This window comes from Lissotriton vulgaris, chromosome 9 (genome assembly GCF_964263255.1).
Source record: "Lissotriton vulgaris chromosome 9, aLisVul1.2, whole genome shotgun sequence".
Classification (NCBI taxonomy): domain Eukaryota; kingdom Metazoa; phylum Chordata; class Amphibia; order Caudata; family Salamandridae; genus Lissotriton; species Lissotriton vulgaris.
The window spans coordinates 28,815,394-28,838,922 of record NC_141697.1 but is presented as its reverse complement, the minus strand read 5'-3'; the positions used below and the strand labels follow the sequence as shown (position 1 = coordinate 28,838,922).

General features: G+C 48.3%; 1 protein-coding gene across 10 annotated transcripts in view; it reads right to left on the bottom strand.

Moving 5' to 3' along the window:
* Positions 1 to 23,529, bottom strand: part of HECTD1 (HECT domain E3 ubiquitin protein ligase 1) — a 665,243-nt gene that overhangs the window by 622,203 nt on the left and 19,511 nt on the right. For all 10 annotated transcript variants that reach the window (XM_086936975.1, XM_086936976.1, XM_086936967.1 and 7 more), the window contains exon 2: positions 5,903 to 6,147. In XM_086936975.1, coding sequence (XP_086793101.1) covers positions 5,903 to 6,042 — 140 coding nt within the window. In that variant the 5' untranslated portion in view covers positions 6,043 to 6,147. The remainder of the gene's footprint in view (positions 1 to 5,902; positions 6,148 to 23,529) is intronic.

Here is a 23,529-nt window from a genome sequence, read left to right as displayed (position 1 = left end):
TGCCACGATTGGTTGGAGCATTTCAGAAACGCTGTACTGACCATAACACATTAGAAGGCCTTCATTCAAATGAAATGGGAATACTTGATCCCCATAACACACACACCACTAGTGCAAGTCATTATGTATATATGAATTTATGTTCATGGAGGAATGACCACCACACACACCAGGCTGAGCCCACAACTACTCTTTAGACACTTGTTAGATAGGGTGGTCTCGGGTGGGCAGAGGTGAGTACCGCTGTCCCAGCAGGGACCTGCCTCCTCTAGTTAGGATACGGGGCTCTCCCCTTAGTAGTATCACCAAGCAGTCAGACTGAACCTCGAGGGCCAGTGTAAATCATTTATGATCATATACAGTAATATCTTGCCACAGTACAAACGGACACCACACCGGTTTTCTATGAAAATATAGTATCCTTTATATATTGATTTATCACAAGGCCCAATGACAGTACAATTCCACAATAAGTCAGTTCGGGTTGGGTTCGAGTAGCTAGGGCGACTAGGGTACTCACACTCCAAGAGTAGGGGTGCGATTCTCAAGGTCCGAGCCGCGACAATTTGCGTACAGGAGGTACAATTCTCAAGGTTCGAGCCGCGACAAAGTCATCAGGGCTCGGGATGGTGAAATGCTTCGTGTACCGGAGGTACGATTCTAAAGGTCCGAGCCGCGACAAAGTCCGCAGGGCTCGGGATGGTGAAATGCTTTGTGTACCGGAGGTACGATTCTCAAGGTCCGAGCCGCGACAAAGTCAGCAGGGCTCGGGATGGTGAAATGCTTTGTGTACCGGAGGTACGATTCTCAAGGTCCAAGCTGCAACTAAGTCAGCAGGGCCCGGGATGGCGAAATGCTTTGCGTACATGAGGTACGATCCGTGAGCTGCGGCGAAGTCAGCAGGGCTCTCTTGTCCAAAAAGCGCTCTGGTCTCCAGTTCAAGGGTACCCTAGTTATATCCCAGAAGGTCTTTGAAGTCTTTGATCAGGTAGGGTGTTCCCCTCCACCCAGGTTTCTATTGTGGGGTTTTTCGGCCAGATGGCACCCCCGTACTTTGAAGGAGGGCGACCGGGGTGTCAGACGCTCCGCAGGAAGTGGGACAGGCATTGTTGCAAGCAGGACACTTGCCAGAACTACCCCGCCTCTCATCTGGCGGCAGCCAGCTACCCCCAGGCTGTGGGAGATAGCCCAGACATTAGACTACACATCTGGGGCCCACTACGAGGTTAGGAATCTGGACATTTCTCTGCAAAGGTCATTTCTATGCTCCGGGTCTAACCTTCATTCCTTGACAAGAATGTCTTATACCCCTGATGTTATGGACACTAATTTGGAGTTCCTACCATTTACTCCGGGTCAGATACACTGTTCGTGGTTATACTTTGAAAGGGAGCACTTGCACCATGGCCCTGGTTAGTAGGGGTGCCGAACTCCGCACATCTTAATCCAGCACAAAAAAGGGGTCATACATGAAGAGGGCGAAAAAGTGGATGGGGGACCCACGTCAAGGATGTCACGTCTAACACACTCTATACTGGCCAAGTTTTTAAACCTTTTAAAAAGTGGCCTCTTTCTGGACCGAAACAGACTGAATAAGAAATTATTTCATGTTGTCCATGCACATACCTAAGGTGACCCAGGACAGCAGAATTTGGGCAGGTAAAGCACCAGAGCAGGCTGTACCAAACCACTAGATGGCACCATTTAAAGTCCCACGTTGCCATTCTCATTCCAGATGAGATAGACAGTAGCAACATAAATGTCCGGTCTCGGTCTTGATCGGCAGTGTGCATGGCCAGGATTAGATTATCATAACCCTATCCGGGGGACATACTGTGTGATTTCCTCAATGTGTACCTTAGCATTCTCTTCTGGTTCTAAAGGAGGTTACGCAGTCAAAGCCTGAGCAGAAAGCCGGATTACTTCAGCAGCTTTAAGGCACAACATTTCGCTTTCGAGAACCCATAGCTCCCTTACAGAGTTTCACTACGAGGAGACCGGGCTGCACAACATACAAGCTGGTGAAGCACCCCCACTACAACAGTGCAACTCAATATCCACTCCTAAAGCAGATTGAAAACAGAGGGGAGTATTCTGCGCTTGTGTCCTGTTACTGGAACAAATATTTGACGTTTCCAGAAATGCTAATGCATACAAGTAATTCTGTGACACTCAGTTGCAAATAGTAATCTGTTTGCCTACAGTCACGATAAGATCAACGCTTCTCTGTATCTTCATGCTTCACTAAATGCTGTCCTTCAAGTCAAGCCTATAGGTTTGCCAGTGTGGCGGAGAGTGTAGCATAGTCACAAGGTGCCTGCAAGTGTCTCATCCCACCACTCTCTAGCAGAGGTCAAAGTCACAAGCCGCGAAAAGGGAGTACAACATTGGTGACAGACTGGCACCTCTATTTACCTAGTGCGCGGGTCAAAACAAGTAGCCACACCAGAAGAGGGGATTAAGGCCTGTCCAAGGGTGCTCAAGCAAACAATGGAGGAGCAAGATACCCATAAAACACTACCCCAGTGAAGGTGGAATGTACTCGGTCCCACACTATGCGCTTTCTATATTTGTTTTGAAATATCTCTTGTCCTGGATCAAAGAGATGGATACACAACTTGCTTTGGCCACAGACATACAGGAATACATGGCCAAGGCAGCTTAAACTTGACTGGCGTATGATTACATTGGAAGTCCTTAATAACAGTCTTACAGATGTAGAAATAATTCTATCTACCAAACGGGTCATTTAAGGTACCTGAAAAAAGAATCAACAGGCACGAAAAAAATGACTCAAGATTTTTGATGGGGCTGGGTGGATGGAAGCGATGTGACACACAGCTACAGGTGGCACAGGGATATGCATGTGGTCCCCAGAGAAATAAAAGGAGCGATCATGACTATCACAATGGATGGAAATGAATTCTTTGTAATGGGTTTGAGATCTGCGAGCTTATGACCACACGGATCCCAAGCACCCACACCACTATAAGCGTATCACAGTGCCATAAATGGATTTCACAGATTGAAATCCCCAAAATAGATACTTGTGTGTCACTATCACACGTGGTGAGGGCGTGTGTTACTCACAGACAGAGAGTGACGTGCTCTACAGACATCAAAAGTATCACATTTACTCCTTGACAGGAAAACAACATCCAGGCTGCGTGTGAGCTGCCAGGTGAAGCAGCAGCAGTTTGTGGCATGTACTCCAACCATCAAGGGAAGGGCCACTTCCCACATACACCCGCTAGGAGAGGGCACTGCACAGTGACCCAGCACCCACTGAGCGAGACACTGTCCTTCCTAATACAGAAGAACGAGCCTTTGAAGAAACAGACTGCTGCAAACTGAATTCTCACCCCATCCACACAACAGTATACATTATTATTATTGTATCAAAGGCTGTCTCCTAAGAGATAGACTCTCACAGATACTAACGTTTTAGAAAAAGACAATAAATGCAGCATACAAATTGCGACATTTGAACACAGGTTGAAGAGAACACTCTAAATCAATCAGGCAACAATTAGCCACTCTGGCTTGCATCAAGATTTTATGGACAGCTGCTCCTCAATAAACCTATCCCAGCGGTGGGTCACTGCCAGATTTGATGCTATTTGAAGATAACACTCTGGTTCTCTGCAGCTAGCCAGTCACAGCAACACAAAATGAGCTATACCAAAACAAAGATGAGCTCTCACTAATTTTCAAAAGTGCTAGAGGCGTGTGTATTGTGCAATGACCCAAGACTCACAACACAGTTTACAGGCCGAACCTTTGAAAATAAAAAATAAGCTTTTCATGGCAAACACTGACTCTTGACAACAGAGCGAACCAGAGTGTAATTCAGATTGTACATGTTAAACAATCAGAGAACACTGCTACTGATGGTTGTGTACAGTTTGCGAAATATACAATAGAAAGATTTGGAAAAAGATAAGTTAATGCAAGAGCAGAGCAATTCCTTGTGTTACACAGCAGAAGTATCCAGCAGCCTACACAAAGTCCATAAAAAAGCGTCAGTGTGGTCCACAACAATCCACACATCTTACAGGTTCAAGCACCAGTGCGATCCACAACAATCCACACATCTTACAGGTTCAAGCACCAGCGCGATCCACAACAATCCACACATCTTACAGGTTCAAGCACCAGCGCGATCCACAACAATCCACACATCTTACAGGTTCAAGCACCAAAGCGATCCACCACAATCCACACATTTTACAGGTTCAAGCACCAGCGCGATCCACAACAATCCACACATCTTACAGGTTCAAGCACCAGCGCGATCCACAACAATCCACACATCTTACAGGTTCAAGCACCAGAGCGATCCACCACAATCCACACATTTTACAGGTTCAAGCACCAGCGCGATCCACAACAATCCACACATCTTACAGGTTCAAGCACCAGCGCGATCCACAACAATCCACACATCTTACAGGTTCAAGCACAAGTGCGATCCACAACAATCCACACATCTTACAGGTTCAAGCACCAGCGCGAGCAACCAGAATACACAGATCTTACAGGTTCAAGCACCAGAACGATCCACCACAATCCACACATTTTACAGGTTCAAGCACCAGCGCGATCCACCACAATACACAGATCTTACAAAGCCAAGCATCAGAGGATCCACGACAATACACAGATCTTACAGTTTCAAGCACCAGCGCGATCCTCCACAATACACAGATCTTACAGGTTCAAGCACCAGCGCGATCCTCAATACACAGATCTTACATGTTCAAGCAACAGCGCGATCCACCAGAATACACAGATCTTACCGAGCCAAGCAGCAGAGCGATCCACCACAATACACAGATCTCACAGAGCCAAGCAGCAGAGCGATCCACCACAATACACAGATCTTACAGGTACAAGCACCTAAGCGATCCACTACAATACATAGATCTTACAGGCTCAAGCACCAAAGTGATCCACCACAATACCAAAACACACAGCCACAGATCAGAGGAGCGATCCAACGAAATACACAGATCTTACAGGTTTAAGAATCAGTGTGATCCATACACAGATATTGCAGGTTTAAAAATCAGTGTGATCCATACACAGATCTTACAGGTTCAAGCACCAGAGAAGTGATCCACCACAGTACACAGATCTTACTGGTTCTAGCATTAAAAAGATACACCAGAATGTAGAGATCATATAGGTTCAAGCATCATAGCGATCCACCACAATACATAGATCTTACCGGTTCAAGCATTAAGAGCGATCCACCAGACTACACAGCCACTACAGGTTCACGCATCAGAGAGATCCTTCAGGTTCGATCAAATATCAGAGCTATCTACCGAACTGTCCTGACTGCAGGGACTATTTCTATATATGCTGCCAGGATGTGGAACATCATCTCAGAGAACATCAGAAATGCCCAACATTAACGCAATTTAGCAAGACCTGAAGACCCGGCTCTTCAGGGAAACCTACATCGCCACAAGATCAGAACTGCCGCTCATGAAAAGTAGGCCTCTTTGTAAGTTACTCTGAATCATACCTCTCCAATGTTCAGGGCTCAAATGATATCCAGCTAGGACTGTGCTCTAAAAAGATCGATATACTAATGGGTCAGTTCATGTTATACAGTTCTAACAAGTTACGTTTTCGAGCAGCAAAGATTACCTTCGGTTATGCGTCTCTTACACATTTAGAAGGCAGGTCTACCTGGCAGGTTCTATACAGTTTATGCGCTCAGACAGTACAGCTGCCCCTCATGGCACAGATCTCACAGTCTAGTTCCATACACAGCAGAGTAGATCATTCATGAGGACCCCTGCTCCCCAGAACATGGCAGGACAATCCCTTACATCACACAATGTGTGAGCTTCAGAGTCACAACAATAAAGAACAGGTGAGGGGAACTCACGTTTCAAAACAGCGGTCCACATTGTCTGACATCAGCAGCAGCATACATAGCTGCTCCAGGGCTATCAGCTGCATGTCCCGCTCGTCCCCCTGTCCCATCTGGAGCCATTCCAACAGCGTATCCGGGTCCACGTCTGCCATGGCCCCCGCTGAACAAGATCAGGAGCAGCACCAAAAATCCATAAATGGTTCCAAGCGAACAGCCAGTGATGGGAGTCAAACGATGGTCTCTCCTACAGTCTTTGCCTGGAGGGAGTAAAAATAGGCAGGATAAGTGAACACATAACAACGAAGGGCTGTTCTAATACTCTGCAGCGCGAAGTACCTCTGTCATTTATCTTGGGTGAGATTCAGCCACCAGTCTCCATTCTCAAGCGAATCCATCCTCCTATGGATCAGAATCCAGGAGAAACCTGGCCGCCTGCGTGCCTCAGCCCCCCCCGGCGCAAGTGCAAAGCTGCTTATGGTGCTGCTAAGCAGGAGAGCAGACAGCACTTCCTTTAACTCACTGAACCACAGGTCTGCCAAATGTGTACAGGTAAACACAAGGCGACTGAAAAAACCTGTCTAGCAGGTAAATCTACCAGTGATGCATACTTGGCCCTAATGATCATCTGCCTTTGTGGCATACCCGCGCCTGGCCTTGCAGTTCACCCACAAGCCTCGAGAAATCTACTTACTATGGCAATTCAAATTTGATCAGGGCAAGCTATTTTTAGGGCCTACTGTCCAATTCTGGCAAGCTGATAAAGAACAAGTGTTCTGTTATCTCAGAAAGTGAATGAGCAATAAAGATGGCTTAAAATCTTGCTTTTATCTGGTCACATTTGTTCTGTGTTGAGAGACATAAGTCAAATGTCAGCTTATGTTTTACAATGTGCAGTCAGAGAAAGACGTAAACAACTTCCAGGATACAATAAGCAGCAAAGTTTTGTAAAGTGAACTGTCCGACAATCGTGCTGTACAAAGTGTGAAATGAAAGGCTGTAGGGTATCAGGTTTTTTTCTAATACACATTTAAATAGCTTGTTAATGAACAGTACAAACACTTAAAAATATATTTTAGTAGTTATAAAAGCACTTTTGTTGTAATTGAGTCGAGTTTTTAATAAGATGAAAACAAATCAGAACACTTTACTTAGTGATATGCAAATGGTAAACCTTTTTTTCTGATACCCAGTTTCCACATATTTTTTCCCCACAAAATGTGTGTTTAATGTATTTGCAATGTACAATATGAGCCACCATATTTCACTTAGTGTGAAAAGAAAAGGATGGTTTACAGGAGTAAACCACAAATAAAGCAACAAGGACAAACTACCCTCAGTAGACATTAGATGACTTTGTGGCAGTGTTCACTGGTCAGTCTCGGTCTTGAGTAGTGACAAGGACGTGTCATAGTTTTGTCATCGTGGGTTGAGGGGGGTACACCAGTGTTAGAAAGTCGGTCTGGGGCTTCAGAGTTGGGGGTTATCATGCATCCATCCAGTGTTTTGCCCTCTATCTCCTGTGTGCTTTTGCTCCAGTGGTTAGGAGATCTGCCTCTCGGTGTGCGAATGCAATCTCTGACTGCTAATGGTGGTGTGCACTTCAGGGTGGTGCAACTTGTTTTCCGCTTCAATGTTGGTGAGTTAGGTCTCCCAGCATTCGCTGCCAGTCCTAGAGTTCCCCCTCATCCGGATCAACCTAAGGGTATTTGCTTCCGCTCATGCCCTTGTCAGTAGTGTGGCCTGCCATTGTTGGGGGCATGGGCGCCCTCCACAACATCGCTATCTACCTTTTACACAGGACAAAAGCTAGGTAGATGAACCTGTGACAGTGTTTGTCTCCCTTGGTTTTGAGGCAAAGCCCTAGTAGGCAGTGCTCGGGTGTCAGGGTTTGTCCGCGACGAGTTCAGCTACTATATAGTGACCTCATGCCAGACCGTTTGTAGCATTAGGCACTCCCACACCATGTGATAGAATCCAACGTCCAATAACTTGCACCTAGGGCGGTCAGGGCTGAGAACATGCGTTTAATGCGCTGCGTGGAGAGGTAGGTATGATGCACATAATTAAATTGTGTGAAGCAGAATCTCAGGTTACAGGACACCTCTTTCACCTGCTGAAACGCCTTGGACAATAACACTTGTGAAGGATGCCATTCTATTTAGCCTGCGCCCCCTTAGTATAGATGGGGGATTGGTACTAAGGGATGTGTATAATGTGATGGTGTCCTGGCATGTGGTTCCACGGGTCAGGAGTGCGTGTAACCTAGGGGATAGAGGTGGTTCTGCTTCCCCTGTGCGCCATGTGGCTCACAATGAATGTTGTATGCCATGAAATGTCAGAAAATGACCTGCTCCTATACCATAAATATCCATGTCTTAGAATGAAATGAGGGTACCTTCATGGTCAATATCCCCCAGTTGGTCGACTTCCGCATTCCCCTTGTCATATCGTCATGAAGGCGCCATATCATTATGGATGGAGAGTATGGAATGTGGGGACCTTTGTCGTGCAAATTAAGCCCCAACACAGATGAGCCACAGTCATCTGGCATGTTCCCCAGTGTGGGCGACTGTCTGGGTCGCTCAACCTTGGCCATTGTAGCTGTGCCACCGTATAATACAGCACAAAATTGGGTGCTCTGAGTCAGCCCTTGGTTAGGAGTTGTTGGAGGGTGGTAAGAGTCACCAGCCGCCAGCCTTTGCCCCATATTAGTTCCAACAGGAGGTCATGAAGTTAACGGAAGAAGCTATTAGGTAGCACGATCAAAAGTGTTGCGAAAAAGTAAAGCAGGCAGGAGTAGCATGAGGCCCTTGGAGATTACCATCCGGCCAATCGGGGAGAGGGGTAGTGATTGCCAAAAGGGTTGAGACTTAGAAATAAACCCAGTTGCTCTTCTTGATGTCCTTTTCCGAGTGGTATATCTGGACACCCAGGTATTTAAAGGTGTCGTAGTACCTCCAGTCAGAATCTCATTGGGGCAGCCCTGTTTAGTTCAGGGATTGATGCCAGAGGGAATAGGCATGAGTTGGGTCAGTTCACCATAAGCCGAGTGAAATTCATCCAACAAAACCGTCAGACCTGGTACGGAGGCCCCCAAATCCCATAGGAAAATGAAGGCATCAACCGCCTACAGGGAAATGGCGTGGTGTGCACAGAGATCCCTCACTAGTGCACGCGCTGTCGCAGATGGAAGGCCAGCGGTTCCATTGCTAGGGCACAGATCAGCGAAGAGAGAGGAAACCCCTGCCTGGTGCTCCTCTGGACTGTGAAGCTCTCTGATAACTGGCCTGTCCAGACTCTCACTGTCGAGCTCTTGTACAGTGTGTAAATCCAGTCATGGCAGCCTGGACCGACCCGCATGTATGAATGAATGAATGAATGAAATAGTGCTTGCATAGCGCGTTACTGCCCTGAGGCCTCGTAGCGCTTGTGGACCGCACGGAGAAGGTATTCAAGGGTCAGCAGTAGTTAGTCCCAATTCAGGGTTTCAACCGCCTTTTCGATATCCGGTGACACTGCCACCCGGCTGGGGGCTTCGGATGGTCCTGTACAAGGCGTAATAAGCGTTGAATGTTAAGGAAAGTACTGTGCATGGGTATGAACCCCGATTGATCTTCGTGCCTAAAAGTGCGGGTTATGGGGAGCAGTCGGCTTGCTAGTACCAAGCCTAAGATTTTATAATCTGGGCACAGGAGAGTTAGATGCTGATAAGAGCGAATGTCTAGTGGGTCTCTGCCTGGTTTGGGAAAGATCACAATCAAGGCTTCTCAAGAGGTAGCCCTGGCGGTGTCCTGTTGCTCTAGTCTAGCCTAACTGTAGGAAGCTGACTGTTTATACTACACCAAAATGAGGTATAGTTTGCACAGAATTCAGTGGAACCCCAAAGGGAGGCAGAGGTCAAAGTAGATAGCACCTTATTTCCTATTTGTGGTAGTGTGGGTGAATTTTAAGGCTATATCAGAGGACAGTGTTAAGCATTTGTTATAGACACCCAACCAGCAAATGATGTCACACACTCAAAGACTGAACTCAGACCAATTTTGTTTGTATAAAAATATTACGTTATTTTACAACTAAGCCAAGCCTGGCACAGGTAAGTGAAATAAATACTTTGCCAAATAGTATGCAGTGTTTACAAGCGAATGCAGGTTCAAATGCAGTTGTATGAAATACAGGTAAGTCAAGGTATTGAAATTAATGTACAGATTACTTTATCTTTACTTTTTAGATTACTTTTTAAGTTACTTTTTCTACTCAGTGTGATACACCTAGATATCACACTGGGACATGTGCTAGAGAAAAGGTAAGTAAAATCAGTTTTGCACAATTATAATTTTTCAGGTTTCCATACACATCAACTCCACACTTAAAAACATTTTTCAGAGAAAAACAGTCAAAAGGTTACTATGGAGAGAAATAAGGTTAACGGTTACCAGGTAAGTACTCGGTCTTTGGGATTAGGATTCTGTGGCAAGAACAAGGTTTCCCCCAGGGTCAAGGATGCACTTCTTTTACACCCTCAGCTGCATTAGGGCTGCCAGGTGCAGAGTGCTGAGGCTCAGTGTTATTCGATGGGGGCCTCGGTTGGTGGATGCTTACATGCAGGCTACTGGGTTGTGAGAGCAAAGCTCCTGGTGTTAGGCTCAGGACAAAGGGGGATCCTGTTTAGCACAAAAGTGCACCCCCAGCAGCGGCTGGGTGCAGGTGCTAGTTTGGCGTCTGGTGCCCTGTTGATTGCAGTGGGGATTCTCTGGTTTCAACAAAGACTGCACGCTCGGGGAGGTACATCTTCCGGTGGTGACCACAGTTTCGAGAGGTAAGTTGGGATGCCTGGGGATGCTGAGACACAGTCGTCTGGGCCACCCAAGGCTGTGGGGTTTCAGGTGGAGGAGTGTCTTTAGGCGTCTGGTTTCTCTTACCAGTTCTGGTTGGGGGATCCTCTAGAAAGAGGCTGCAGGCTTCACTGGGAGATTCAAGGCATGTCAGAGATCTCTAGATGTCAGGTCAGAATCGCCGGGGAGACCTCCTCATGGTGTTGGGCCACTCAAACTCGGGCCGTGCTAGACAGGTGCAGAGTGGTGCAGACTTGCGGATTTGGCCGGAGCTGGAGTCTGTGGGTTAACAAATTTGTTGTTCAAAGGAGACAAAGTCTTTTCTTTGGAAGGCAGGGCAGGTCCTCGGGGTTCTTGAGTTTGCTGGCTGCAGAACACACCGGAGTTTTGCTTCTGCAGGTTCAAGGTGGGGACAGGCCGGTAGGGCTGGGGACAAATCAGTGGGCGTCCTCGTCTCCTTAGCTGCAGATACTGCTGCCAGAGCTCCGTTATAAGCTGCAGATACTGCTGCCAAAGCTCCTTTATAAGCTGCAGGTACTGCTGCCACAGCTCCTTTACACGCTGCAGATACTGCTCCCAGAGCTCCTTTAGAAGCTGCAGATACTGCTGCCAGAGCTCCTTTAGAAGCTGCAGATGCTGCTGCCAGAGCTCCTTTAAAATCTGCAGATACTGCTCCCAGAGCTCCTTTAGAAGCTGCAGATACTGCTGCCACAGCTCCTTTAGAAGCTGCAGATACTGCTGCCACAGCTCCTTTACACGCTGCAGATACTGCTCCCAGAGCTCCTTTAGAAGCTGCAGATACTGCTGCCAGAGCTCCTTTAGAAGCTGCAGATGCTGCTGCCAGAGCTCCTTTAGAAGCTGCAGATACTGCTCCCAGAGCTCTTTTAAAAGCAGCAGATACTGCTCCCAGAGCTCTTTTAAAAGCAGCAGATACTGCTCCCAGAGCTCCTTTAGAAGCTGCAGATACTGCTGCCAGAGCTCCTTTAGAAGCTGCAGATACTGCTGCCAGAGCTCCTTTACACGCTGCAGATACTGCTCCCAGAGCCCCTTTAGAAGCTGCAGATACTGCTGCCAGAGCCCCTTTAGAAGCTGCAGATACTGCTGCCAGAGCTCCTTTACACGCTGCAGATACTGCTCCCAGAGCTCCTTTAGAAGCTGCAGATACTGCTGCCAGAGCTCCTTTAGAAGCTGCAGATACTGCTGCCAGAGCTCCTTTACACGCTGCAGATACTGCTCCCAGAGCCCCTTTAGAAGCTGCAGATACTGCTGCCAGATCTCCTTTAGAAGCTGCAGATACTGCTGCCAGATCTCCTTTAGAAGCTGCAGATACTGCTGCCAGAGCTCCTTTACAGCCTGCAGATACTGCCAGACCTCCTTTACAACCTGCAGATACAGCCAGAGCTCCTTTACAAGCTACAGATACATAAGCTTCAGGTACTGCTGCCAGACCTCCTTTACAACCTGCGGATACAGCCAGAGCTCCTTTACACGCTGCAGATACTGCTGCCAGGGCTCCTTTACAAACTGCAGATACTGCTGCCAGAGCTCCTTTAGAAGCTGCCGATACTGCTGCCAGAGCTCCTTTAGAAGCTGCAGATACTGCTGCCAGAGCTCCTTTAGAAGCTGGAGGTACTGCTGCCAGAGCTCCTTTAGAATCTGCAGATACTGCTGCCAGGGCTCCTTTAGAACCTGCAGATACTGCTGCCAGAGCTCCTTTAGAAGCTGGGGGTACTGCTGCCAGAGCTCCTTTAGAAGCTGGAGGTACTGCTGCCAGAGCTCCTTTAGAAGCTGGAGGTACTGCTGCCAGAGCTCCTTTAGAAGCTGGAGGTACTGCTGCCAGAGCTCCTTTAGAATCTGCAGATACTGCTGCCAGGGCTCCTTTAGAACCTGCAGATACTGCTGCCAGAGCTCCTTTAGAAGCTGGAGGTACTGCTGCCAGAGCTCCTTTACAAGCTGCAGATACTGCTCCCAGACCTCCTTTACAACTTGCAGATACAGCCAGTGCTCCTTTACAAGCTGCAGATGCTGCTGCCAGAGCTCCTTTAGAACCTGAAGATACTACTCCCAGACCTCCTTTACAACTTGTAGATACAGCCAGAGCTCCTTTACAAGCTGCAGATACATAAGCTTCAGGTACTGCTGCCAGACCTCCTTTACAACCTGCAGATACAGCCAGAGCTCCTTTATAAGTTGCAGATACTGCTGCCAGGGCTCCTTTACAAGCTGCAGATACTGCTGCCAGAGCTCCTTTCGAAGCTGCAGATACTGCTGCCAGAGCTCCTTTAGAAGCTGCAGATACTGCTGCCAGAGCTCCTTTAGAAGCTGCAGATACTGCTGCCAGAGCTCCTTTAGAAGCTGCAGATACTGCTGCCAGAGCTCCTTTAGAAGTTGGAGGTACTGCTGCCAGAGCTTCTTTAGAAGCTGGAGTTACTGCTGCCAGAGCTCCTTTAGAATCTGCAGATACTGTTCCCAGGGCTCCTTTAGAACCTGCAGATACTGCTGCCAGAGCTCCTTTAGAAGCTGCAGATACTGCTGCCAGAGCTCCTTTAGAAGCTGCAGATACTGCTGCCAGATCTCCTTTAGAAGCTGCAGATACTGCTGCCAGAGCTCCTTTAGAAGCTGCAGATACTGCTGCCAGAGCTCCTTTACACGCTGCAGATACTGCTCCCAGAGCTCCTTTAGAAGCTGCAGATACTGCTCCCAGAGCTCCTTTAGAAGCTGCAGATACTGCTGCCAGATCTCCTTTAGAAGTTGCAGATACTGCTGCCAGAGCTCCTTTACAGCCTGCAGATACTGCCAGAGCTCTTTTACAATCTGCAGATACTTAAACTGCAGATACTGCTGCCAGAGCTCCTTTACAAGCTACAGATACATAAGCTTCAGGTACTGCTGCCAGACCTCCTTTACAACCTGCAGATACAGCCAGAGCTCCTTTATAAGTTGCAGATACTGCTGCCAGAGCTCCTTTAGAAGCTGCAGATACTGCTGCCAGATCTCCTTTAGAAGCTACAGATACTGCTGCCAGAGCTCCTTTAGAAGCTGGAGGTACTGCTGCCAGAGCTCCTTTAGAAGCTGGAGGTACTGCTGCCAGAGCTCCTTTAGAAGCTGGAGGTACTGCTGCCAGAGCTCCTTTAGAAGCTGCAGATACTGCTGCCAGGGCTCCTTTAGAACCTGTAGATACTGCTCCCAGATCTCCTTTAGAACCTGCAGATACTGCTGCCAGAGCTCCTTTAGAACCTGCAGATACTGCTGCCAGAGCTCCTTTAGAACCTGCAGATACTGCTGCCAGAGGTCCTTTAGAACCTGCAGATACTGCTGCCAGAGCTCCTTTAGAATCTGCAGCTACTGATGCCAGAGCTCCTTTAGATGCTGCAGCTACTGCTGCCAGTGCTCCTTTACAAGCTGCAGATACTGCTCCCAGACCTCCTTTACAACTTGCAGATACAGCCAGTGCTCCTTTACAAGCTGCAGATGCTGCTGCCAGAGCTCCTTTAGAACCTGCAGATACTACTCCGAGACCTCCTTTACAACTTGCAGATACAGCCAGAGCTCCTTTACAAGCTGCAGATACATAAGCTTCAGGTACTGCTGCCAGACCTCCTTTACAACCTGCAGATACAGACAGAGCTCCTTTATAAGCTGCAGATACTGCTGCCAGAGCTCCTTTACAAGCTGCAGATACTGCTGCCAGTGCTCCTTTAGAAGCTGCAGATACTGCTGCCAGATCTCCTTTAGAACCTGTAGATACTGCTGCCAGAGCTCCTTTAGAAGCTGCAGATACTGCTGCCAGAGCTCCTTTAGAAGCTGCAGATACTGCTGCCAGAGCTCCTTTAGAAGCTGCAGATACTGCTGCCAGAGCTCCTTTAGAAGCTGCAGATACTGCTGCCAGAGCTCCTTTAGAAGCTGGAGGTACTGCTGCCAGAGCTCCTTTAGAAGCTGGAGGTACTGCTGCCAGAGCTCCTTTAGAAGCTGCAGATACTGCTGCCAGAGCTCCTTTAGAAGCTACAGATACTGCTGCCAGATCTCCTTTACAAGCTGCAGATACTGCTGCCAGAGCTCCTTTAGAAGCTGCAGATACTGCTGCCAGATCTCCTTTAGAAGATACAGATACTGCTGCCAGAGCTCCTTTAGAAGCTGGAGGTACTGCTGCCAGAGCTTCTTTAGAAGCTGCAGATACTGCTGCCAGAGCTTCTTTAGAAGCTGCAGATACTGCTGCCAGATCTCCTTTAGAACCTGTAGATACTGCTGCCAGAGCTCCTTTAGAAGCTGCAGATACTGCTGCCAGAGCTCCTTTAGAAGCTGCAGATACTGCTGCCAGAGCTCCTTTAGAAGCTGCAGATACTGCTGCCAGAGCTCCTTTAGAAGCTGGAGGTACTGCTGCCAGAGCTCCTTTAGAAGCCGGAGGTACTGCTGCCAGAGCTTCTTTAGAAGCTGCAGATACTGCTGCCAGATCTCCTTTAGAACCTGTAGATACTGCTGCCAGAGCTCCTTTAGAAGCTGCAGATACTGCTGCCAGAGCTCCTTTAGAAGCTGCAGATACTGCTGCCAGAGCTCCTTTAGAAGCTGCAGATACTGCTGCCAGAGCTCCTTTAGAAGCTGCAGATACTGCTGCCAGAGCTCCTTTAGAAGCCAGAGGTACTGCTGCCAGAGCTTCTTTAGAAGCTGCAGATACTGCTCCCAGAGCTCCTTTAGAAGCTGCAGATACTGCTGCCAGAGCTCCTTTAGAAGCCGGAGGTACTGCTGCCAGAGCTTCTTTAGAAGCTGCAGATACTGCTGCCAGATCTCCTTTAGAACCTGTAGATACTGCTGCCAGAGCTCCTTTAGAAGCTGCAGATACTGCTCCCAGAACTCTTTTATAAGCAGCAGATACTGCTGCCAGAGCTCCTTTAGATGCTGCAGCTACTGCTGGCAGAGCTCTTTTATAAGCAGCAGACACTGCTCCCAGAGCTCTTTTATAAGCAGCAGATACTGCCAGAGATCCTTTATATGCTGCAGACTCTTGAAAAAACCCTGCACGCCAAAGAAGGTGACAAAGCTTTTCATAAACCTCAATAAGCATCAGATAGTATCAGAATGCACACACTCATTTAGGGTCTGTGACAATGCATGCCAGAGGGCAGGTAAAAACCTCTCTATAGTGGTACAGTACCAGTGCACGCGCCTTAGGTATACTAAAGCATCTGTACAAGCCCACTTCAATTTCTTGCTACCTCAGAGGAGCATAGTTCCACTAACTCATGCCAATGTCTGAGATCATTATAGCGCCAGCATAAATCCCTTCCAGTTAAAGTGTTAATCAAAATTCAGTATAAACCTTCCCCGCCTACATCAGTATAAACCTACTCAAGTCTCAGGTCCTGCTAGTACTCCTGCGTAGGCCTACCTATGGTTTGAGCAGTGCAGAGCTCTGGTATAACCCTCTCTATACCTCAGACAGTGCCAGCACTCCAGTATAAACCAAACCAGGGCTCTATATCAGCTTCAATATATAAACATATAAGCCTTTTAGAGTTCCCTCATAAGTCTCCATGGTCCTCAGACAGTCCCGGATACCTTGAATAAACCTACATAAGGTTCAAGTACTGCAAAGTCCTGTATAACCCTCCCTATGCCTCAGATAATGCAAGCGCTCAAGTATAAACCTCAGACAGTTGAGGTTTTTTGAATAAATCTTGGATAGTGGACTAGCTCCTGGATAAATATCCCAATGCACTGGTTAAAGCCAGAGCGGCTCACAAACCCCTCTGAGGCTTAGACAGTTCCAGATCTCCAATACAAACCTGTACGAGATGTAGATAATTCCAGAAGTCACATATGAACATTCACTGGCCTCACATAACAGTAGATATCTTTATAAATCCCTATAAACCTCATTCCCAGCATAAACCAATATTCTAGCTTCACAAGGTTATCAGAAGGTTATCAGAATAATCAATCTCCCAGAACTGATGCCAGAGCTCACTACAGACTTCTCTCCCAGCGTCGAAGTGGCAGAGCACTGGGTACTCAACCATCCAGGCTTATGGAGGACAATGACTTGTTGTCAGACCAACAATTCAGAGTCAGATCAGGCACAGGCCGAGTCAGTGCTAGTATCCATTTAGGATGACCAAAGCCCCACAGCAGACCAGAATTGGGTGGCCGCCCTATGGCTGCTGGACCCATCAACATCATTTGACACTGTCCACAACCACATGCTGCTATGAAAACGTCATCATATTTAATGCAAGAAAATACTCTACAATGATTTCCTCTTTTCTCAGACAGACATTTGGTAGACTTACCCCTTCACATCAGCCCCTCATACCCAACACTGTGACGCCACTTAGGGGTCCATCATATCTCCTTTACTACTCAACATCTACCTCACCCCCTTTCCAATCCTAATTAGATCATTCAACCTCACCTGCTACCGCTAAGAAGACAATACGCATATCATTCTAAAAATGGATGGCCTGGAAGAAATCTACAAATCAAAACCGGATGGCTGCCTTCGGGCCATCAATGGATGGATGAGTAACTACCTAAAGCTCAACAATAAAAAGACAGATCGTAATTTGTACACAATGTCAAAAAGACCAGCCTACCGCCATATACCTAAAGGAACTCGGACCTTCCAACCACTCAAGAGGCAAGAAACCTAGGGATAACCACAGATTCAGACCTAGTTGTGATACCACAAGTTAATGAGGTCGCCAACAGCAGCTACTACACAATGAAGACACCATCTTCCCATACCTCGGCTATCAACAAAAGCTACCAACTATCCTCACACAAGTAAACTCCAAGATCAACTATGCCAACAACCTATACTGCTGTACCTCAGTTTAGTCATCCACAAAATTCACCCAATCAAAAATGCTGTCAATGCTTTTCCTGCTTTCAACCCACAAAATGTATGATGCCAGTTCATCAAGCACTCCAGTGGCTAACTGTAGCTAGAGAACCAATGTTCAAAGCACTTTGCATTATTAAAGAGCCTCCTAAGTAAAAGGACTGCTATACAAACAAAAAAGAACCATGCGCTCCAGGCTTGCACAACAGAGGGTCATTCCACCTTACTATGAGAAACCCAAAGTAGGCACCACTGTCACAGCACATGCCAATAAGATCTGGAAATCACTACAGTCCAAGATTTGAAGCATTCAGGAGCATGAGCGCTTCAGAAGAGAGCTGCAAACATGGCCATTTCTACGAACTAAAGCATCCCATAACTCTGGAATGAAACCCAGAATAATCATCTCTCCGCCAAGTACAATTAGTGAAAATATACACACACATATATATATATATATATATATATATATATATATATATACACACACACACACACACATCTACATATTATATATATGTATATCGCAGAACGGACGCTGCACTTTGGGACCCTGCAATTCATCTTTCTTTGCTACTCACCTTTCTCCTCCACCCCTCGCGGTACCCGCTCCGCGGGTCCCGCATCGCAAGGGGAGTTTCACCTTCACCGGGGGCAACTGCAGAGGGTGTTGCACGGCGGAGTGGACAGAGCGAGGCGGGGCTGCGAGCGCGGGTGCAGGGACTCTGTTTCCCAGGAGCACCCGCCTGCCTGATTGAGACCACCTGGGCTGCTCTCCCCGACCCCTCCCCCCCGCCCTTGAGCCTTCTTAATCCTTCGTCCCAGGACTGTTAAGTGGGACGCATCGCAGAACGGACGCTGCACTTTGGGACCCTGCAATTCATCTTTCTTTGCTACTCACCTTTCTCCTCCACCCCTCGCGGTACCCGCTCCGCGGGTCCCGCATCGCAAGGGGAGTTTCACCTTCACCGGGGGCAACTGCAGAGGGTGTTGCACGGCGGAGTGGACAGAGCGAGGCGGGGCTGCGAGCGCGGGTGCAGGGACTCTGTTTCCCAGGAGCACCCGCCTGCCTGATTGAGACCACCTGGGCTGCTCTCCCCGACCCCTCCCCCCCGCCCTTGAGCCTTCTTAATCCTTCGTCCCAGGACTGTTAAGTGGGACGCATCGCAGAACGGACGCTGCACTTTGGGACCCTGCAATTCATCTTTCTTTGCTACTCACCTTTCTCCTCCACCCCTCGCGGTACCCGCTCCGCGGGTCCCGCATCGCAAGGGGAGTTTCACCTTCACCGGGGGCAACTGCAGAGGGTGTTGCACGGCGGAGTGGACAGAGCGAGGCGGGGCTGCGAGCGCGGGTGCAGGGACTCTGTTTCCCAGGAGCACCCGCCTGCCTGATTGAGACCACCTGGGCTGCTCTCCCCGACCCCTCCCCCCCGCCCTTGAGCCTTCTTAATCCTTCGTCCCAGGACTGTTAAGTGGGACGCATCGCAGAACGGACGCTGCACTTTGGGACCCTGCAATTCATCTTTCTTTGCTACTCACCTTTCTCCTCCACCCCTCGCGGTACCCGCTCCGCGGGTCCCGCATCGCAAGGGGAGTTTCACCTTCACCGGGGGCAACTGCAGAGGGTGTTGCACGGCGGAGTGGACAGAGCGAGGCGGGGCTGCGAGCGCGGGTGCAGGGACTCTGTTTCCCAGGAGCACCCGCCTGCCTGATTGAGACCACCTGGGCTGCTCTCCCCGACCCCTCCCCCCCGCCCTTGAGCCTTCTTAATCCTTCGTCCCAGGACTGTTAAGTGGGACGCATCGCAGAACGGACGCTGCACTTTGGGACCCTGCAATTCATCTTTATTTGCTACTCACCTTTCTCCTCCACCCCTCGCGGTACCCGCTCCGCGGGTCCCGCATCGCAAGGGGAGTTTCACCTTCACCGGGGGCAACTGCAGAGGGTGTTGCACGGCGGAGTGGACAGAGCGAGGCGGGGCTGCGAGCGCGGGTGCAGGGACTCTGTTTCCCAGGAGCACCCGCCTGCCTGATTGAGACCACCTGGGCTGCTCTCCCCGACCCCTCCCCCCTAGTCAGTGATTACCATATCTGGAGGCCAGTTCTCCCGCGGCGCGGGAGGGCGCCGGGAGAAGCCCGGGACAAGGGCGGGACCGTCCAAGGCCGTCATCGGCCGGAGTAGGCCGGGCTGGGCCCACTCTCTTGGTTTCCCATTTGTACAGGTATTTACCGGATTTTTATTTATTTTTTTTTTTTTTTGCACCCATCTTGGGAGGCATAACTGACTGACCCTCCCGGAGCTTAATCATGCCCTCACCGATAAGGGAGAGTACCCCCCAGAAGCCGGGAGGAGTGAAAAGCGGGACTCTTGAAAACTATTTCGCACGGGCTGTGGGGGAGGTGGATAAAGAGGGAAATTTGTCAAGGTTAAGGGCGGAACGGAGACGTTCAGTGGACAACTTGAAAAACACCCCCATGGGAGATCAATCTATTACATTAAGGGAGGAGATAACCCGAATTGAGGATATTCCACTCCTGTTAAGGGAGGGTACGAACAACTCCCCAGTTGAAATAACGAGCACAGCTCTACCTATTAGTTCCAGTCCCGTCAGGGGGACTATGGATTTAACTTCACAACCGCCCATAGCACATAAAGATAGACATCCCAAATTGAAAGTAGTCACCACACAATTAATCCCGGGACCACCCCCAAAAAAATGCAGGAGAAGGGCAAAGGGAGCGCAGGGTGGTAGTAAATCCAAGACTCTACACCTAGACTTTGGCAAACCTCAAAAACATTCCGTACCCACAGTAAAACCACTGGCAGTGCCACACCCTAAATCTAATGCTCAGGAAGCTACAGTTCCCGCCTTAAGCACAGTTCCAGGAACTAGTAGTGTTAATGTCCCCCTCTCCGTTGTGCCGCTGGGAAACTTGGAATTTCTCTTAAGGTCCTTGTTACTCCCGATCAGTGAAAGCGTAAAGAAGATCGAGATCAGACTTACCATACTGGAGGCCACATTGGGAAGTCTGAAATCTCGCGGTGGTCGACAGGAAAGCGATTTAGCACCCATCACCACCCCTGTTGCCTCGCAAGGGTCAAAACCCAGGGTAGATAACCCAGCGCCAGTTCCATCCCAGGCTGCAAAAGGGGTAGTCCCCCAAAAATCCCTAATACCAAATCCTGTAGCTACCAACTTACCTCATATTAATACGCTTAACCCTCCCCTTGTATCAGTACCTCAGGCACATACGATAGATAACAACATTCCGGACCACCAAAAAATGCCCCCTGTAAGATCCCGTCGCCCTAATTTACCCCCCGAGACCAATGATCTCACAGTAGTTATGGCAGGGGTCCCGCCACTTGATGAAGGAGAAACAGAGGATTTTTGTGCCCTAAAATCGAGGGTTATTAAGTGGCTAAATAAAAATAGACCCCTCCCGAGACACCTTAACAATGAGATCATAATGGTAAGAAGGGTCCCATGGGTGGGGAGAACCCGGAAATCCATCACAGGGGACTGCATTCTGGTGAGCTTCAGGGACAGGGGCACGGTGTCGCATATATGCCAGGGGGAGAATATATCAAGGGAATCTACCATCCATACCCTCCGTGTGTCTTTTTTCTTCCCTATCACCCCAGGCCCACATCATCCACCCCCAAACCATGATAGATGGGAGACAGTCAGAGGTAGTGGGCGTCACCAGTCCTCTCATCCCTGGCCACTTTTGGGTAGACCGGCACCTTTTCTCCCAATTTATAATCGGTTTAACTGTTTAAACGGCCTAGAGGGGGTGGATTGACAAACAGACAAGGCCTCTAAGGTGACCACAGAAAAGGGCGCCCAAGCAGAAACACCAGAGGGGCAAAGACATTCGGCCCCGCAAACCCAAATAGACAGGGCGGAGGATCCTATGCTTGCAGTTAATATACAACCAATACAAACTCAGACACCGCCTTTAGCTTTCTTAGGGGAGGTGGAACTCACTCCATGTCGGTTCCTTAGTTGGAACGTGGCGGGCACTAGAGCCAAAAGACCAGATCCCACATGGATAGACTTCATAGCTAGTAACCACGTAATCGCCCTTCAAGAAACATGGGACACCTCACCAACTTTCTGGTTGGACGGGTTCACAAGTTTCACTATTCCTGCAACCCCAAGTAGTGCAGGAAGAGCTAAGGGTGGACTAGTTCTCCTCTTCTCACTTAAACTGGCAGGGACGTTTAAACAACTAGAGTCTGGCTCCCCAAACATTCTAATGGTAGAGTGGACTATCTCACCAGGGCGGGTCCTAGTGGTCTCAAATTTCTATAATTCCTGGGTTAGACAAACAGACACAGCCCATGTGGATCACTTGGAAAATGTTCTTAACAATTACAGTCAAAAATCTTGCACTAATTTCGATCTCATAATTTTAGGTGATTTTAACATTCAAAAATGTCTTTTAAAATGTAATTTAGGCAACCTGGAGGGGCAGACTGAAAGTGGTAATCTGCACTTTGCTCACACCAAAGCGGGGGAGGCGCTTGAATTTTTTCTTGCTAGCTTTAATATGTTTGAACCCCTTAGCACTGGTAGTGACGAATCTTTGCCCACTTATAAAGGGTCTGTAAGTGGGTCTGTGATAGATTTCATCTTCGTTTCTCAGGGTTTAACCTCTAAGATGGGGATATATGAGGTAACTGCCTCCCCACACAGTGACCACAATCCAGTCTCTGCACAGGTTCACTGGAGTGACTTATGGAGCAAACACCTGGGTTCTCCTAGGGCTTGCACATCGACGGTGCCCAGTGACCAGGGCAGACGGCTTAAGTGGGGTAAGGTGGTTCAGGAAACCTTCATGGCTTCCCTGTGCCCAAAGATAGAGGAAGCCATGTGTATTTGTCTAGACCAAAATGTTACTAGTAAAGAGACTGTTTTAGCTTTTAACTCTATCTGCTCCCAAATAGCTAAGGAACTCACAGTTCCCAAATCCAATTTGCCGCCCAAGCCTCATAAATGGTTTGACAGAAATTGTTCTAAAGCCCATAAAGACCTGAAAAATGCACTCAAAGCAAAACCGAGGGATAAAACCTTAATCTCTAAATTAAGATGGGAGTATAAATTGGCTATTAAAAATAGGAAAAACACAATTAAAAAAAATGCCTGGAATGACTTGCTTGACGTGGATATACTACGCAATAGTAAGAGATTCTGGGACATTATAAATAACCAATTCTTCTCTGGGGAGATTAACACAATCTCGGACTGCATCATCAGTGATGAGAAATGGGTTGATCATTTTAATAACATATACGGCGGTAATGACTCCGTGAATGGTAGTGATATAGGACTGACCAGTGGGCTAGCGGTAGTAGAATTCTGCGAGGAGGAGGTATATAAAGCTATAATGGACTCCACGAAGAATAAGGCTCCGGGACCAGATGGAGTCCCGGTAGACTTTTTTATATATGCCCCAACAACCTGGTCTAAAGTCCTCACAAACGTTTTTAGGGCAACAAATGATGGATGTTTTCCAGAAACTTGGAATACATCTGTCATAGTACCCATTTTTAAAAAAGGAGATAGGGAGAATCCGGGATGCTATCGCCCAATTTCTTTAATAGACTCTGCCTTTAAGATCCTGGGTAGAGTACTATTGACTAAATTGAGATCAAACCTGGAGCTCTGTGGGGGCCTCGCAGAGATTCAATATGGCTTCAGGGAAAAACGGGGAACCTTAGAGCAATGCTCAAACTTACATCTCCTGATATCTAAGTACACGGTGGCCGGGGAGGGCTCACTATATCTAGCTTTTATGGACCTCTCCTCGGCCTTCGACTTAGTTAATAGGGCCAAGCTCTGGGTTATACTCCGTGAGCTTGGTATCGAGGATTCCTTGGTGGCCCTCATAGCAAGTTTGCACCAAGGACTTACTGCGAAGGTCCGGGTAACCAGGGAAGGGCGATGTTCTGACAGCTTTAGGT